The sequence below is a fragment of the Gekko japonicus genome, unplaced genomic scaffold (assembly GCF_001447785.1).
Source record: "Gekko japonicus isolate JY-2015 unplaced genomic scaffold, Gekko_japonicus_V1.1 scaffold114, whole genome shotgun sequence".
NCBI classification, from domain to species: Eukaryota; Metazoa; Chordata; class Lepidosauria; order Squamata; family Gekkonidae; genus Gekko; species Gekko japonicus.
This window is the reverse complement of record NW_015173125.1, coordinates 1,272,386-1,289,049: the sequence shown is the minus strand read 5'-3', so window position 1 is coordinate 1,289,049 and position 16,664 is coordinate 1,272,386. Positions and strand designations below refer to the sequence as shown.

Here is a 16,664-nt window from a genome sequence, read left to right as displayed (position 1 = left end):
ATCCAGATGAGAAAACAGAAACTATTTGTAAACAAATTGAAGTTAAAATTACATACCCAAACTATTCCTGGTGTTTACACACAGTGTTAGCCAAGTTGCATAGAGTTAATACTAGGGGTGTGCAAAAAAAAATAATGCCGGTATTCTTCGGCTTTGGGTAAATCAGACTCAAAAAATATCGGTAAATGCTGAATTTCCCCAGTAAAATACCAGAAAGGTATTCGGATTGGGGATATATTCGGTATTCCCGAATATATTCGGGTCTGATTTACACCACCAGAGGGAAAGGAGGCATGTTAAAATGCCTTCTTTCCCTCTGGTAGCCCTTAGAGATTTCCCTGTCAATTTCACTCCCCACCAGTCAGGACTCTCTACCAGTCATTTCACTCCCCACCAGTCAGGACTCTCTACCTTCCCTTCTCCAGCTGACAGATTCTAGCTGAAGAAGGGCAGGTAGGGAACCTAGGCATGTTTAAAATGCCTTTCTTTCCCTCCCTGAGATCAGGAGAGAAAGAAAGGCATTTAAACATGTCCCCCCACTTCCCCGAGCTTCTCCACAAAAGTGGAAAGGCTCCGGGAAGGAAGAGGACATGTTTGCATGCATGCCCTCTGTCTTCCCAGCCTCCCTGCCGGATAATTCTGGCTTGTTCGGGTTTGTTTCCACATGTGCAAGGAATACTGCTCATGGAAGCAGTTTTCCCCTTCCCCTCCCACAGCAACCCAAAATGTCCCACAAACTCCCCTCTCATCCAAGAGGAAGAGATTTTGGGGAGCATTTTGGGCTGCTTTGGGGGGAGAGGAAGAGGGACATGGGAAAATCACAAATTATGAGTAGAAATTCTTATGCCCATGGAAACATTTGGACTGCATCCAACCCAATGTATTGTATTCTGTGAACTGTGAATAACTTTTTTGAGCAAAATCTCTGCTATGGATGGAGGATGTGTGATTTTGAATAACTCCCCCTACTCCACTCAGCCCTCCATGCTGTATGATTGATTCCTTTTCCATAAAAGATAGGAAGATCCACTTCCATGGATACTTTCCCCTGCAGTTTGTAGGATCCAGCACTATATGGGTGTGTTCAGATGTGCCATTTGATCTGGTGTCATGACAGTTCAGCAACAGATTTTATAGGCACAATCACACAGTCAGCATCTGCCTCCCATCCCCAGCTGTTGGTTTCCAGCTCAAAACCCCTTTAACCTAGAGTATTTTGTTACCAGGTCCCAAAGTGGTGTTTTCTCAGCTCTCCCATTGAAAGCCACATTTCCCCCTGTGTGATCACTCCTCTGGTGTCAAGCCACTTCTGGTTTAAACCCTCTCCCTGCTCGAAAGCTTCCGCTTTTCGCCCTCCATTTTCTTTTAGCGTTGGTGGTGCACACATAGGCGGAGCTCCGCAACCGTGTTTAGAAAACCAACATTTAAACGGTCACTTGTTTTAGCGTTTAGATGAGTTTGGAATCTCACGGAGGCCATTTTTGGGTCAAACGTTTAAAGGGAAGTCTTTAGTTGGAGAGGTTGGATTGATTCGCCCTGGTGGTTCTGTGCATGCGCCATGGTAGTTTTGCCCCCCCATTCTATGAATGAGCACCTATGCGCATGCGCAAACTGAGAAAAAAATAAAAAACCCGCCAACACACACTCCCGTGTGTCAGTAGTGTAGACGCTGGGGAGCGACGTGACTGCGCAGTGAGGCGGGATAAGGGGGGTAAGTGTGATCGTGATTATCCAGGTCAAACCCGCTCTCAGCATTTCGTCTGACCGCACCCTCTGTGTCATGGAACACTATCCATGGTTGTAGTGTATTTCTTTACATTGTTCAGAATTTCCGGTGAAACTTCTGAAACAATTTGAGTGTTTGCTTGATTATTAGAAACTTATTGTTTGAAATTTCTAACTCCATTGTAGAATTAAGCATGTTTAAGTTTATTGATTTCACTGAACATCAGTGCACTTAACTCAGTGTTGGATTATAGCTTCAATAGTTATGAAAAACAAAAAAAATGTCAAACCTTTAAAACCCCAAACACATACTTATTTAAAAAATGTAAATTATAATTTGCTTTCCATTTCTCACCAGAAAATTGCGAAGAGATTATCCCTCCAAAATCTTAATGAACTTGAGCACAGCCTTACTGTGTCTAAACTTGGTCTTTCTCCTTGATGGCTGGATAGCATCGTTTGACATAGAAGGGCTCTGCATTGCTGTTGCTGCCCTCCTACATTATTTTCTTCTGGCAACCTTTACATGGATGGGCTTGGAAGCTGTTCACATGTATATAGCTTTAGTGAAGGTGTTCAATACCTACATTCGTCGATACATTCTAAAATTTTGTGTCATTGGCTGGGGTAAGTAATACTTTTGCAACTTACATTTGCAACTTTTTAAATTAGTACACTGGCTTTTTTACATTTTACTGATACCTTTAACTGTTAAAAAGGTTATAGGGATGTGAGAATTAAGGTAAATTTAAGTTTATGTTTGGTGTACTTATTATAGTATATTAAACTTACCCCTTTTTCTAACCATGTAGAAACCCCAATGTTTGTTTGTTTACATTATCTATATTCTGCGTTTCTCATTGAGGCACAAGGCAGGTTACAAAGTGTAAGTCAATACAATCAACAGCTGGGATATCCAATAAACAATGCAGTAGGGTTTGGATTGCAAAAATTTGGAGAATTTAATTTGCAGAAATCTGATACAGAGCTGAAAAGTGGTGAGACAAAGCACAAGGATTTAAAATATGATGTTTATAATTTATGCTTTTAATGTGTTTAACTTTGTATGTAAGCTGCCCTGAACCTGCTTTGGTGGGGAGGGTGGGATATAAATCAAATAAATAAATAAATAAATAAAACATAACATGTTAAATTATGTGGTAATTACCTAATAGGTACAGCAACAGACTGTTTATAGTAGTATAGTGTACAGTCCCTATTCATTTACTAAAGCACCTTTCTAAATCATTTCCTTATAGAACAGCCTTTTTAATTGTGTAAAAAAGCCCTCCTGAATAATTCAGTTTTGAGAAAGTCTTGATGTTGAGAAATAACAGTGTTTAAAATGAATTAAAATAGATCAATTAATTTACAGTGCACTAAAAATATAAATTAAAAACATGGGCTTTGAATTTAGCCTCTAGATAGAAACCACAGAACTAAGTAGTTCTCAATGTACATTCATAAATACAAATCAGTATCCACAGGTTGATGACATACAAATAAGACTACAAACACAATAAACAGGACCAGACCTAGTTTGGTCCAGTGGGCCTTCTTCTGTCACTAGTACATAGATACATATACACACCAAAAACAAATGTTGGTATAAAAAGCCAAAATAGGTGTTGAATGATATCAAAGCGGAGAAAATAAAAATTTGTTGTTCAGTCGCACAGTCGACTCCGACTCTTCGCGACCCCATGGACCAGATCACGCCAGGCCTTCCTGTGTCCCGCCGACCTCTGAAGTTTGCTCAATTTCATGTTCGTTGCATCGATGACACTGTCTAACCATCTCATCCTTTGCCATCCCCGTCTTCTTTGACCTTCAATCTTTCCCAGCATCAGGGTCTTCTCCAGTGAGTGCTCCCTTCTCATTTGGTGGCCCAAGTATTTGAGCTTCAGTTTCATTATCTGGCCTTCCAGGGAACAGTCAGGGTTGATTTCTTTTAGGATTGACTGATTTGATCTTCTTGCAGTCTAAGGGACTCTCAAGAGTCTTCTACAGCACCATAGTTGAAAAGAATCTATTATTCGGCGGACGGCCTTCCTTATAGTCCAACTGTCGCAGCCATACATGACTACTGGGAATACCATTGCTTTGACCATGTGGACTTTTGTTGGCAGGGTGATGTCTCTACCTTTTATCATGCTGTTTAGGTTTACCATCGCTTTCCTCCCAAGGAGCAGGCGTCTTTTAATTTCATGGCTGCTGTCACAGTCTGTGGTGAACTGGAATCCCAGGAATGTGAAGTCTGTCACTACTTCCACGACTTCCCCTTCTATTTGCCAAGGAGTGATGGGGCTGGATGCCATGATCTTAGTTTTTTTTAATGTTGAGCTTCAAGCCCATTTTTGCACTCTCCTCTTTCACTTTGAGCAAGAGGCTCTTTAGGTCCTCTTCACTTTCTGCCATTAGAGTGGTATCGTCTGCATATCTGAGGTTGTTGATCTTTTCCCCAGCAATCTGAATTCCCGCTTGTGATTCATCCAGGCCAGCATTTCGCATGATGTACTCTGCATATATATTAAATAAGCAAGGCGACAATATACATCCTTGTCGTACTCTGACACTGTCTAACCATCTCATCCTTTGCCGTCCCCGTCTTCTTTGACCTTCAATCTTTCCCAGCATCAGGGTCTTCTCCAGTGAGTGCTCCCTTCTCATTTGGTGGCCAAAGTATTTGAGCTTCAGTTTCATTATCTGGCCTTCCAGGGAACAGTCAGGGTTGATTTCTTTGAGGATTGACTGATTTGTTCTTCTTGCAGTCCAAGGGACTCTCAAGAGTCTTCTCCAGCACCATAGTTCAAAAGAATCTATTCTTCGGCGCTCGGCCTTCCTTATAGTCCAGCTCTCGCAGCCATACATGACTACTGGGAATACCATTGCTTTGACCATGCGGACTTTTGTTGGCAGGGTGATGTCTCTACTTTTTATCATGCTGTTTAGGTTCGCCATCGCTTTCCTCCCAAGGAGCAGGCGTCTTTTAATTTCATGGCTGCAGTCACAGTCTGCGGTGATCTGGGATCCCAGGAACGTGAAGTCTGTCACTACTTCCACGACTTCCCCTTCTATTTGCCAAGGAGTGATGGGGCCGGATGCCATGATCTTAGTTTTTTTGATGTTGAGCTTCAAGCCCACTTTTGCGCTCTCCTCTTTTACTCTGAGCAAGAGGCTCTTTAGATCCTTTTCACTTTCAGCCATTAGAGTGGTATCATCTGCATATCTGAGGTTGTTGATCTTTTCCCCAGCAATCTTAATTCCCGCTTGTGATTCATCCAGGCCAGCATTTCGCATGATGTACTCTGCATATATATTAAATAAGCAAGGTGACAGTATACATCCTTGTCGTACTCCTTTTCCTATGCTGAACCAATCAGTTGTTCCGTATCCGGTTCTAACTGTCGCTTCTTGGCCCTTATACAGGTTTCTCAAGAGACATGTGAGGTGGTCTGGTACTCCCATCTCTTTAAGGACCTGCCATAGTTTGTTGTGATCCACACAGTCAAAAGCTTTAGCATAGTCAATGAAGCAGAAGTAGATATTTTTCTGGTACTCTCTTGCTTTCTCCATAATCCAGCGAATGTTGGCAATTTGATCTCTAGTTCCTCTACCTCTTCGAAACCCAGCTTGTACTTCTGGTAGTTCTCTATCCACGTACTGTTGAAGCCTAGCTTGTAGGATCTTGAGCATGACCTTGCTAGCGTGTGATATGAGTGCAATTGTGCGATAGTTTGAACATTCCTTGGCATTGCCCTTCTTTGGGATTGGAATGTATACTGATCTTTTCCAATCCTGTGGCCACTGTTGCGTTTTCCAAATTTGCTGGCAAATGGAGTGCAGCACTTTAACAGCATCATCTTCTAAGACTTTGAATAGCTCAGCTGGAATACCATCACCTCCACTAGCTTTGTTGTTAGCAATGCTTTCTAAGGCCCATTTAACTTCACATTCCAGGATGTCTGGCTCAAGGTCAGTGATTATACCGTCGTGTTTGTCAAGGACATTGAGGTCTTTCTTGTATAGTTCTTCTGTGTATTCTTGCCATCTTTTCCTAATCTCTTCTGCTTCTGTTAGGTCCCTACCGTTTTTGTCCTTTATCATGGCCAGCTTTGCATGGAACGCTCCCTTGATTTCTCCAATTTTCTTGAAGAGATCTCTAGTCCTTCCCATTCTATTGTTTTCTTCTATTACTTTGCACTGTTCATTCAGGAAGGCCTCCTTATCTCTCCTTGCTGTTCTCTGGAAATCTGCGTTCAGTTGGGTAAATCTTTCCTTTTCGCCTTTGCCTTTCGCTTTCCTTCTTTCCTCTGCTATTTGTAAAGCCTCATCAGAAAGCCATTTTGCTTTCTTGCATTTCTTTTTCTTTGGTATGGTGGTGATTGCTGCCTCCTGTACGATGTCACGAACCTCTGTCCATAGTTCTTCAGGCACTCTATCTATCAAATCCAGACCCTTGAATCTATTCTTCACCTCTACTGTATATTCATCAGGGATGCGATCTAGGTCAAACCTGAATGGCCTCGTGGTTTTCCCAATTTTCTTCAGTTTAAGTCTGAATTTTGCAATGAGTAGCTCATGATCTGAACCACAGTCAGCTCCAGGTCTTGTTTTTACTGACTGGATAGAGCTTCTCCATCTTTGACTGCAAATTATATAGTCAATCTGATTTCGGTGTTGCCCATCTGGTGATGTCCATGTGTAGAGTCGCCTCTTAGGTTGTTGGAAAAGGGTGTTCGCTATGACCAGTGTGTTCTCTTGACAAAACTCTGTTAACCTTTGCCCTGCTTCATTTTGCTTTCCAAGGCCAAACTTGTCTGTTATTCCGGTTACCTTTTGACTTCCTACTTTAGCATTCCAGTCCCCTATGATGATGAGGACATCATTTTTTGGTGTTAGTTCTAGGAGGTGTTGTAGGTCTTCATAGAACCGGTCCACTTCAGCCTCTTCTGCATCAGTGGTTGGGGCATAGACTTGGATTACTGTGATGTTGAATGGTTTGCCTTGGAATCGGACAGAAATCATTCTGTCATTTTTGAGATTGTATCCCAGTACTGCCTTTTGCACTCTCTTGTTGACTATAAAGGCCACACCATTTTTTCTACAAGATTCCTGGCCACAGTAGTAGATATAATGGTCTTCTGAGTTAAATTCGCCCATTCCTGTCCACTTTAGTTCACTGATTCCTAAGATATCGATGTTCAGTCTTGCCATCTCATTTTTGACCACGTCAAGCTTACCTTGATTCATAGATCTTACATTCCAGGTTCCTATGCACTATAGTTCTTTGCAGCATCGGACTTTCCTTTCACCATCAGACACATCCACAACTGAGCGTCCTTTCAGCTTTGGCCCAGCCGCTTCACTCTTTCTGGGGTTACTTGTACTTGCCCTCTGCTCTTCCCCAGTAGCATGTTAGACACCTTCCGACCTGAGGGACTCATCTTCTGGCGTCATATCTTTTAGCCTTTTGATACTGTCCATGGGGCTTTCTTGGCAAAGATACTGGAGTGGGTTGCCATTTCCTTCTCCAGTGGATCACACTTGGTATGAGTTCTCTGCTGTGGCCTGTCTGTCCTGGGTGGCCCTCCATGGTATAGCCCAATGCCTCATCAAACCACACAAGCCCCCTCGCCATGACAAGGCAGTGATCCATGAGGGAGAAATGAAAATAGAAAATAGAAAAAATAGGGAGGAAAGTAGTTTCTGGTTTTTTAAAAAAATGAAAATAGAAAATTTCTAAAAACAGAAACTACCAAATAGATTAAAAATGCTTGGTAATTAAAAAAATAACACACTTGCGCATTTTATAATGCATGGCCAAATGGTGCCCTTATTTGAGATCTTATCACATGATTTCCATGCTCACACATAAAAATGTATGGCTGTGAATCGTATCTAAGAAAACAAAACCATTTTTAGTATAATAGTTATAATAATATAAAGGTTGTAGTATTAAAATAATCTTAATGAAAAAATGAAATATCTTTCCAACCTAATTTTGAAAATTCATTGCCTTGTGGCAAAATACCAAAAATGATTAACTCAGGCGATAAAGGTGAAGGGAGAAGATGATGCAGTTATCACCTGAACAGCACTGAACATGATCAGCGGGGGAGGAAAACATCTCTCCTCTCAGAGTAGGGGTGGGGAGAAGAAGCCAGAAGTACAAAAATCTCCCAGTAGAGGAATTCACAGGATGATCATCCTCCATGGTATAGACAAAGGAGCATGCAGGTATTCTGCCACTCAGAACTTCAGCTGCTTATCTGAATGTCCAAAGGTCAGAAAATATTTGATAAGCAGAGCCTGCAGTTTTTTCAATGATATGAGTCTTGACAGATCTAGTTGTCATACCTACATACATTAAGCCACAGGGGCACTGGGTAACATAACAATGAATTCACAAATGAGTTTTCAAAAAAAGTTCTGTTTTTAGATGAATTCTGAAAAGTTTTTGTTACAGTTGAGAGGACACAAACAGCAAGGGAAAAAATGTGCTTGGTCCTGTTTATTGTGTTTGTGGTCTTATTTATATACCATCAACCTGTGGCTACTGATTTGCATTTATTTTATGTATATTGAGGACTACTTAGTCCAGTAGTTTCTACTTAGTCCAGTAGTTTCTGTCTAGAGGCTAAATTCAAACCTATGTAAGTGAAGGGGAGGCATGCCTCCCCAATCGGTCTTCCCTTCCCCAGCCAGTGTTCCCCTCCCTGGGTAGATGTGAGGTGGAGGGGAGCAGAGAAAGAAAGGAACTTTAGTTTAAAGGTGTTCTCAAAGCCCCACCCCCACTGTCCAGCTTGGAGAAGGCATTTGTCTCTTTAAATCCCTTTGACAAGCCAAACCAGCCAGCATGGGGGCGGGGGGGGGGGCTTGGAGGACCCATTTAAAGTTGCTTTCTTTTCACCTCTCTCTCCCTCCCTCTCCTCCCTTCCTATTGGGTATTGTAAATAAGAAGCGGAAGACTGACCAGTTATGAAGGTGCACAGAGAGTTTATATAGTTATAAAGGTGAATATATACAGAGATATTTACAGGCTATTGAACAGCATGTCGTGCCTTAGTCTATGAGAACTGAATCCCTTCCAGCTTACTAAGATGATAGCTATTATGCTAAACCCCAGCCAATCTCTAACTAGGTGATGTAATCACTAACTCTAACAAGCCCTGAAAGAGTAACACCTGCTAGAAAACACCTGGCTGTAATTACATGATTACTAGCATGACAGCTAGGTCTGACAAACAGATCAAACTGATCTATAGTAACTGCTTGCTACCTCTATCACTCTGACATATATCTCAATACTTCCTTCCACCCTGCCCCCATCAATTTGCTTTCTTTCCACCTCTTTCTTTGCACCTTTGTTTCCCTCTCCCTTTCTCCCTTCCTTCCTTCCTTCCTTCCTCCCCCTCCCCCCTCCCCCCTCTATTTGCTTTGTTTCTGTTTCTCTCTCTCTCCTCCTTTCTTTTCATCGCTTTCATTCTTTCCACCTTTCCCTTCCTTCTTTTCCTTCCCTCCATCTATTTGCTTTCTTTGTGTCTCTCTTTCTCTCTAGCTCTTTCATTCCTTCTTTCCACCTCTCTCTCTTTCCCCTTCTTCCCTCCCTCCCCCATCTATTTGCTTTCTTTTTACCTTTCTTTCTCCCTTCCTTCCTTCCTTTCTCTTTCTCATCCATCCTTCCTTCCCCCTCCCTCCCCCATCTATTTGCTTTCTTTGTTTCTCTCTTTCTCTCTAGCTCTTTCATTCCTTCTTTCCACCTCTCTCTTTCTCTCTCAGACAAATAAATATCATTGGACAAATAAATATCATTATCAATATCTGTTTTTTCCACTTTTTATTTTTGGCAGTTTTATTTAATGTTAATAAAAAGCAAATCTGCATATTTTCAATTAAAAACGTGTATACAATTTGTGTCCATGTCTTGCGGCTCTGAAACATCTGACGTTTATTTTGTGTGGCTCTTACGTTAAGCAAATTTGGCAACCCCGACATATGTCGTGGTAATCTAGCATCCAAGATTGTACAAGAATGTACTCAAGGTGATTTCCCTGGGAAAGCAGAAAGGGGAGGAGAAGGGTATATCTGATTGAAAACTATATCTTCTAAAGGCAAAGGTCTCACACACTCCCGCAGACATTCACCCCCACCCTCAGGCATGCCCTTACCCCAACCATTATGGCAACCAAAGCAAGCACAGCATAGCAAGGTGTGACAGTGGTACCTGATTCGATTGTTCAGTTGGGTTTATATTCCCTTTTTTCCTGTATTAGCTTTCCTGACCTCATCAGGCAGGTTATGCTATAAGGTGGGGCTCACACAGACAATGTGAATGTATGGGCACTTGTTGATTTTACCCATTTGTAGGGGTGGCACCTGCAGAAGTCACTACTCAGATAAGTGAAGCTGCCATGGTAGAGCGTAGAGAGAGAGGCAGTCCTGCAGATATAAGGGACCAAGGCTATGAAGTGCTTCATATATGATAGCCAATACTTTGAACTGACACTGTTGGAGAATTTTAATACGTTCCATTCAGAAATCCAAACAGAATGTGAATTGATGAGCCCACTTCATGCTTGGTATCCCTTGTTGGACAAGATTAATATAGACAAATTTGACTGGGAAAATGTCAGTAATGCTAAATACAAATTGTTGTTATATAACTAAAAATTGGTGTCTTGTACGGTTAGAGAAGTGTAGTTTTCTTGCAATACCCTTGTTTTGTTTTGTTTTTTTCTTGGACTTCCCTGTTGGATTTATTCTTCTGTATGTATAAAACTCTCAATAAAATTTATGGTTAAAAAAAAACAAAAAAAACCTATGGGCAGCCAGTGGAGTGACTGCAGAATTGGAGTAATGTGCATGTTCCACCTAGTTCCTGATAATAACTAACCTGTGGCAATCTGCACCAACTGGTGTCTTCAAGTTAACTCAAAGATCTATGTAGTCAAGTCTAGACTCTATGTCTAGTCTCAATGAGAGTAGTCTAGTCTTGATGCTACCATGGCATAGATTCAGGTGGTCACATTGGTTGTTTCAAGGTACGGAGCAAATTTCCAGGTTAGACTGTGTTAGAAGAAAAAAATTTTGGCAGCTGCATTAACAGCCACCCTGAGCCTCTGGGAGGGCGGAATATAAATCAATCAAATAAATAAATAAATAACTTGCTTCTCCAACAGCAGTGCGGGATCCAATGTATCCCCTAGTCTCTTAACTAAGTCAGCAATAGTTTACTGAACCTTATTGAAAGTGGCAAGCACAATGTCCATCAAGATCTCCACTTTCCCAAAGAGCATTACTTCCGGCTTGTCTAGGTTTCAATCTGTTTTGCTTTAGTCATTTGACTACAGCAGTCAGGCAGTGACTCAGGACCTCTACTGTAACAGGAGATTTGGGGTCCCGTGTATCATTGTTAGAGTCTGTTAGTCTGTTACAGGAGGCACATAGGGCACGCCACTCCATATTTTAAAACCTGTGCAAGGGTATTATCTTTCAGAGTGATCTTTTAAGTTCAAACTATCCTATTAAGCTGTGCAGGCTGTTTATATATCATTTTATTTTCAGTTTTTTTATTGTGTTGTGATATTTGTTTGTATGGCAGTTTCAACAAGGCAATAAAGTGGCATAGAAATTACATAAATAAATGACTGAGACGGTTGCTGCTACTGACCAGTATCAGAGACACACCTGCCTCCATATTGCCAAGCACTTCTTTGTAAAGGCATGGTATCTTTTGTGATGCTTCTCAATGGAGGCCACAACCACCTTCATCCAAGTACCCCAGCCACCATTGCCTGTATGGTGACTAAAGATGAATTCACATAATTCCTTGTGCTTCTGATGAACCTTCCTGTTCTTCCATCCAGGCTCAAAACTGACTGAACTACTCAAAATCACAGTTTGTAATCTCTTGCAGATTGTGTGACACCAAGTACCTTTCTAGACTATCTGAAAGGGAGATAAGCCAAACCATAGTCTTGCTGCATAACAAATTCCCTGATTCTTCATAAACATTTAATCTGGACTACAAAATCAGGCAGCTCTCAATGGCCTTTCCATTAGCATAAATTGCCTATGATACTAGCAATTTCATACATTCAAGACATCAGACTGTAATGGAAATTACTGTATGATATTTATGAAGATCACTAATGAAATAGTGACATGGAAATCCCAGAAAATGCTGCCTTTTTTTTGCTTACAGCATTTCCCAAATGAATATTTTCATAATTTTAATTTTTGCCTCTTTTTCATCAGTACTGGCAAAGGCAATAGAATGGACTCTGCTGATACAGGAGGCAGGGGGGACAATTTCAACAACTCTCTCCTCCTCATCATACTTGCCCATGTTGTGTTGATTTTTTTCATAGACATACTCCCAATTCCTGCCTTTAAAGTGCTCACAAGTGGCTTTAGGAGGCAGGATGAGAACATGAGCCTTTGCCAGGATCTGCCCCGTTACACCCAGGATTTCTATAGTCACCTAGTGCCTTATGATGCCCCAGAACATAGGAAAAGGACCATGGAAAGTCATCTCCCATCTCAGACCCAGAGGACAGATGCCAAAAGGCTAGGGGAAGAGCAGCCTAGAGCAGACTAAGAGTATGACATGGAAGATAAAATTAGTTAAAATGCAGAGTGAGGGTTTTAGATACCTTTTGTAAGAAGGTTTATGTCAAAGATAAGGATCCTGATTAGCTGAAATAATTTCAGATTCCAGCCACATGAGAAATGGTCCATGTTTGTTAGCAAGGACAGATATTACAGAAGACTAAAAGAGAATTTTAAGATAGTGCCTAACTCATTCAAGAAAGCAATCTTATTTCTTTCATGAGTTAATGAATCATAATGGCTAAACCAGGGGCCCTCAAACTTTTTAGCCTGTGGGCTCCTTCAGAATTCTGATACAGGGTGGTGGGCATAACCACAAATGGCTGCTGCAGGAGGTAAAGCCAACCACAAAATGGCTGCTGCAGGAGGCAGAGCAATAAATACAGAGGAAGCCCAAGTACAGGGGAGAAGAGTAGTAATGTAAAAAATACACTTGGAAAGATGAATGAGAACAAAACCAACACTGTGGTGGCTACTGAAGTTGAGAAAGGTTATTTTAATCTGCACAGCCAATTGGCTCTTCAGTGGCCAATCAGAAGCCCTGCTGGCCACGGGCATCATGCTGGAGACCCCTGGACTAAACTCATTTCCAGTACCCTGGCTGCTAATACATCTGTAAGCAAATATCCACTCATTGTGTCTGAGCTAAGCATGATATCAGGATTCTCTTCAGTCACAGCCAACTTTTGCCCCAAACAAATCCTAGTAAAGGAAATTTCTTTGAAGCATGAAACTCGTAAGGTAATTGAATCTGACTCCAAGAACTATCACAGAACACCCCCTCATAGGTACACAAAGATGGAAAATTAGGTACATAAGGTCTGGAATGTTAAAACACATTTTGGGTCAGGTTTGTCTTTCTCAGCCTACCTGCACACTAAGCAGGCAATAATAAGGCTTTCAAATGAGCTCTATCCCATGCCTTGTCAATTTCATCCTCCATTATCTTCCTAGTCATCTTTTTATTGTCTGCAGTCCCTCAGTAAACCAAGGGGCTGCCCAGACTGGAAAGAGGGTGCCTAGGAGCAATCATGTCAGTTATTCATGCTATTTCCTTATTCCAGAGGTTAACTAGGGTATGAATTTCAAATAATTGTAACTGTCCTCATTATTGGCATGCATTTCTAAATTTTTCTGCAGCTTTAGGCAAGCTTTCACTGACTGTAGGCTGAATCTACTTACCTCAGAAGGAGAGTGGTCTGGAATGCAATTTACTGTATTTATTTCATGGTTAAATATGCCAAGCAAGCTTCATGCATTTATGCCCATAATATTTTACATACAGCTGATGCCTAGCCTATTGACAGCTAGGTTTTTCCTTGCCTCTAATGATTTATGAATAGTAGCCACTGCTTCAAGTTAGCGCTGCAGCTGCTTAGTGGCCCCATCAGCTAATCTGACAGGCATAATCTACAGACTTTCATGCTCCTGGCATTTGAGTCTTTTCTATCAGTGAAGGTGTTTGTCATGTCAACTGAGGTTGTGTGGCAGAGATTGTTCTATTATATGCATTGTTCTTTGTTCCATTCATACAAGAAAGAGTAAAGAATTAAACACATGTGTGGAGCTTTATAAATGCATCACAGCCCCAGCCTCAGGCTTTTTTTTAGGAAGATCTGCAAAGTGGAGCTATTTGGAACACTTTACAGTGAATAACAGTGCCTTGATTAAATGAGGTTTTACATGTTAAGTTTTTGTCTGGTTTCATATATGTGTGTCTATAGCAATTCTGTTTTTAAGATTTCCAGTTCTAGTTTTATTATAACCGCTTTTGGGTTCCATTTTTGGTTTGTAGAAAAAAATGGATGAAATATTTTAATAAATCTTACAACCACTTTACACAATCTGTAAATGTTCCTGGTATATGCATAGGCCCCTTTCACTGTTTTATTATGCTCGTTATCTTTTCTACTGTTTGTGTACTTACTAAAGTTGTTTTAGAAACAAAACACAAACAACCAGATGATGGTATTATTATACAACAAATATATACAATGACCCCTCAATGACGTATTGCAATGCATGTAAGTCCAAAAACTGGTAAATGCCAAGGTTCATATAAATGTTGGCAATCCCAAACAAATCTGTGCAAGACTGAAAACTCAGAGATATGCCAAAGGATGCTAACAGTTAGCTAAATTTGTATACGTACCTGTATCAAGATATAAAATGGTGTTATAAAAGCTAATGCGGGAATTTTTAACACAGTTGTTAATTAATTTGTTTTAGTGCACAGTCTGCTGTTCTGGTCTAGTGTGGCAATTCCCATAGTATACGACTATCTATTGTTATGCTTTATTATATTACAGGCTTGCCTGCAGCGGTGGTCGTCGTCATTCTAGCAAGCACAAACACAAACGCAAATCATATTTATGGCAAAGATGTTTATGGCAGAAATACTGTGGGGCAAGGTGGAGATGATTTGTAAGTATTTTGTAACTAGTGGATGAAGGGAAAAAGCTGAAATTCCACTGATCAACAGTTGGACAGGAAGAACTGAAACCATCTCCAAACCCTGATGTGGGTTTTATCATTGTTTAAAATGTTATATGTACACAGCACCAACTGTTGAGTCAGGAAGTTGGCCTTGAGCCAAGAGGAAAAGCAGGATATAAATATTTTAATTAATGAATAAAACACTCATTTACACATGATACCCCATTCAGGTCGGGACTCACATGGAGAGCACTGCTTCATTCTTATAGTCTCTCTGCAATCCCACATGGGTGACAAATGCACAAAAAGAACCATATATAAAGGGACAGACAAATATGGAAGGATGGAAGAGTCGCATTATATGTAAAAGAGGTATATACTTGTGAGGAAATACATGAATCTGAGCATCAAAACCTAGTTGAGAGTCTCTGGGTAAAAATAAAAGGAGTAAGAAATAATAGTGATATTATGGTGGGGGACCACCAAGCCAGGCAGAGGATTTGGATGAGACACTCATAGAACAGATTACAAAATTCTCATAGAGATGGGACGCGGTGGTCATGGGAGATTTCAGTTACCTGGATATCTGTTGGAAGTCCAACTTTACTAAAAATGAAAGGTCCAGTAAATTCCTGACTTGTCTTGCTGACAACTTCATTTTCCAGAAAGTGGAGAGGGAGACAAGAGGATCTGCTATCTTGGACTTGATTCTTACCAATAGGGAAGAACTGGTTGATGAGGTGAAAGTAGTGGGCACCCTGGGTAGTAGTAGTGACCACGGAATTTTGGAATTTACAGTCTTGGGGAAGGTAAAAGCTGTACGTAGTCAGACATATAGGTTGGACTTCAGGAAAGCAAATTTCAATAAACTTAAAGTTATGCTTGGTAGAATTCCATGGTCAGAAATACCTAACGAGAAGGGAGCTCAAGAGGGATGGGAGTTTCTTGAAAGTGATATACTGAAGGCACAATCACAAACAATTCCTATGAGAAGGAAAAATGGGAGGAGCCTAAAGAAGCCAAGGTGGTTCCATAAACAGCTTTCTAAAGACTTGAGAAATAAAAAAGACTTATTCAGAAAGTGGAAGGAGGGCCTTATCACAAAGGATGAATATAAAAAAATAACCAGTGCTTGTAGAAAGAGAGTTAGGAAAGCTAAAGCTCAGTATGAGCTTAGGCTAGCGAGAGATGCTGAGAACAACAAAAAAAAGGGTTCTTTTCTTATGTTCAAAGTAAGAAAAAGTGCAAGAACATGGGTAGGGCCATTGCGGGCACAGGAAAGTGAAATTGTAACAGGTGATGAAGAGAGGGCAGAACTGCTCAATTCCTATTTTTCTCCATCTTCTCTTGCAAGGGAAACAGTGCTCAATATGGCAAAAACAGAACGCATGATGAGGGAAGGGAGTTGCAGCCTAGGATCGGCATAGGGGTAGTACATAAACACCTAGTTTCTTTAAATGAAACTAAGTCCTCAGGGCCAGATGAACTACATCCAAGGGTACTAAAAGAACTCGTGGATGTAATTTCTGAGCTTCTGTCCATTATTTTTGAGAATTCTTGGAGAACAGGTGAGGTGCCAGAAGATTGGAGGCTGGCAAATATTGTCCCCATCTTCAAGAAGGAAAAAAAAGAGGATCCGGGTAACTACCAACCAATGTTCCCCCAAAGCTGAGTTAGTGTGAGCTAGCTCTAGCTCACATATTTTTGTCTCAGCTCAGAAAGGATGGCTCCAAAGCCAACTGTAGCCAAATTGCTCGCTCACAGCTTTAATGCCAGTCACTCACAAAGTAGAATTTTTGCTCACAAGACCCCACAGCTTAGAGGGAACATTGCTACCAACCTGTCAGCTTGACGTCTATACCTGGAAAAGTTTTAGAACAAATTATCTA

General features: G+C 41.0%; 1 protein-coding gene across 1 annotated transcript in view; it reads left to right on the top strand.

Annotated features, from left to right (window-relative positions):
- ADGRG6 (adhesion G protein-coupled receptor G6) overlaps positions 1-16,664 on the top strand; it is a 132,687-nt gene that overhangs the window by 88,371 nt on the left and 27,652 nt on the right. Inside the window, exons 18-19 of the mRNA XM_015421988.1 lie at positions 2,084-2,352; positions 14,649-14,763. Of these exons, the coding sequence (XP_015277474.1) occupies positions 2,084-2,352; positions 14,649-14,763 (384 nt within the window). The remainder of the gene's footprint in view (positions 1-2,083; positions 2,353-14,648; positions 14,764-16,664) is intronic.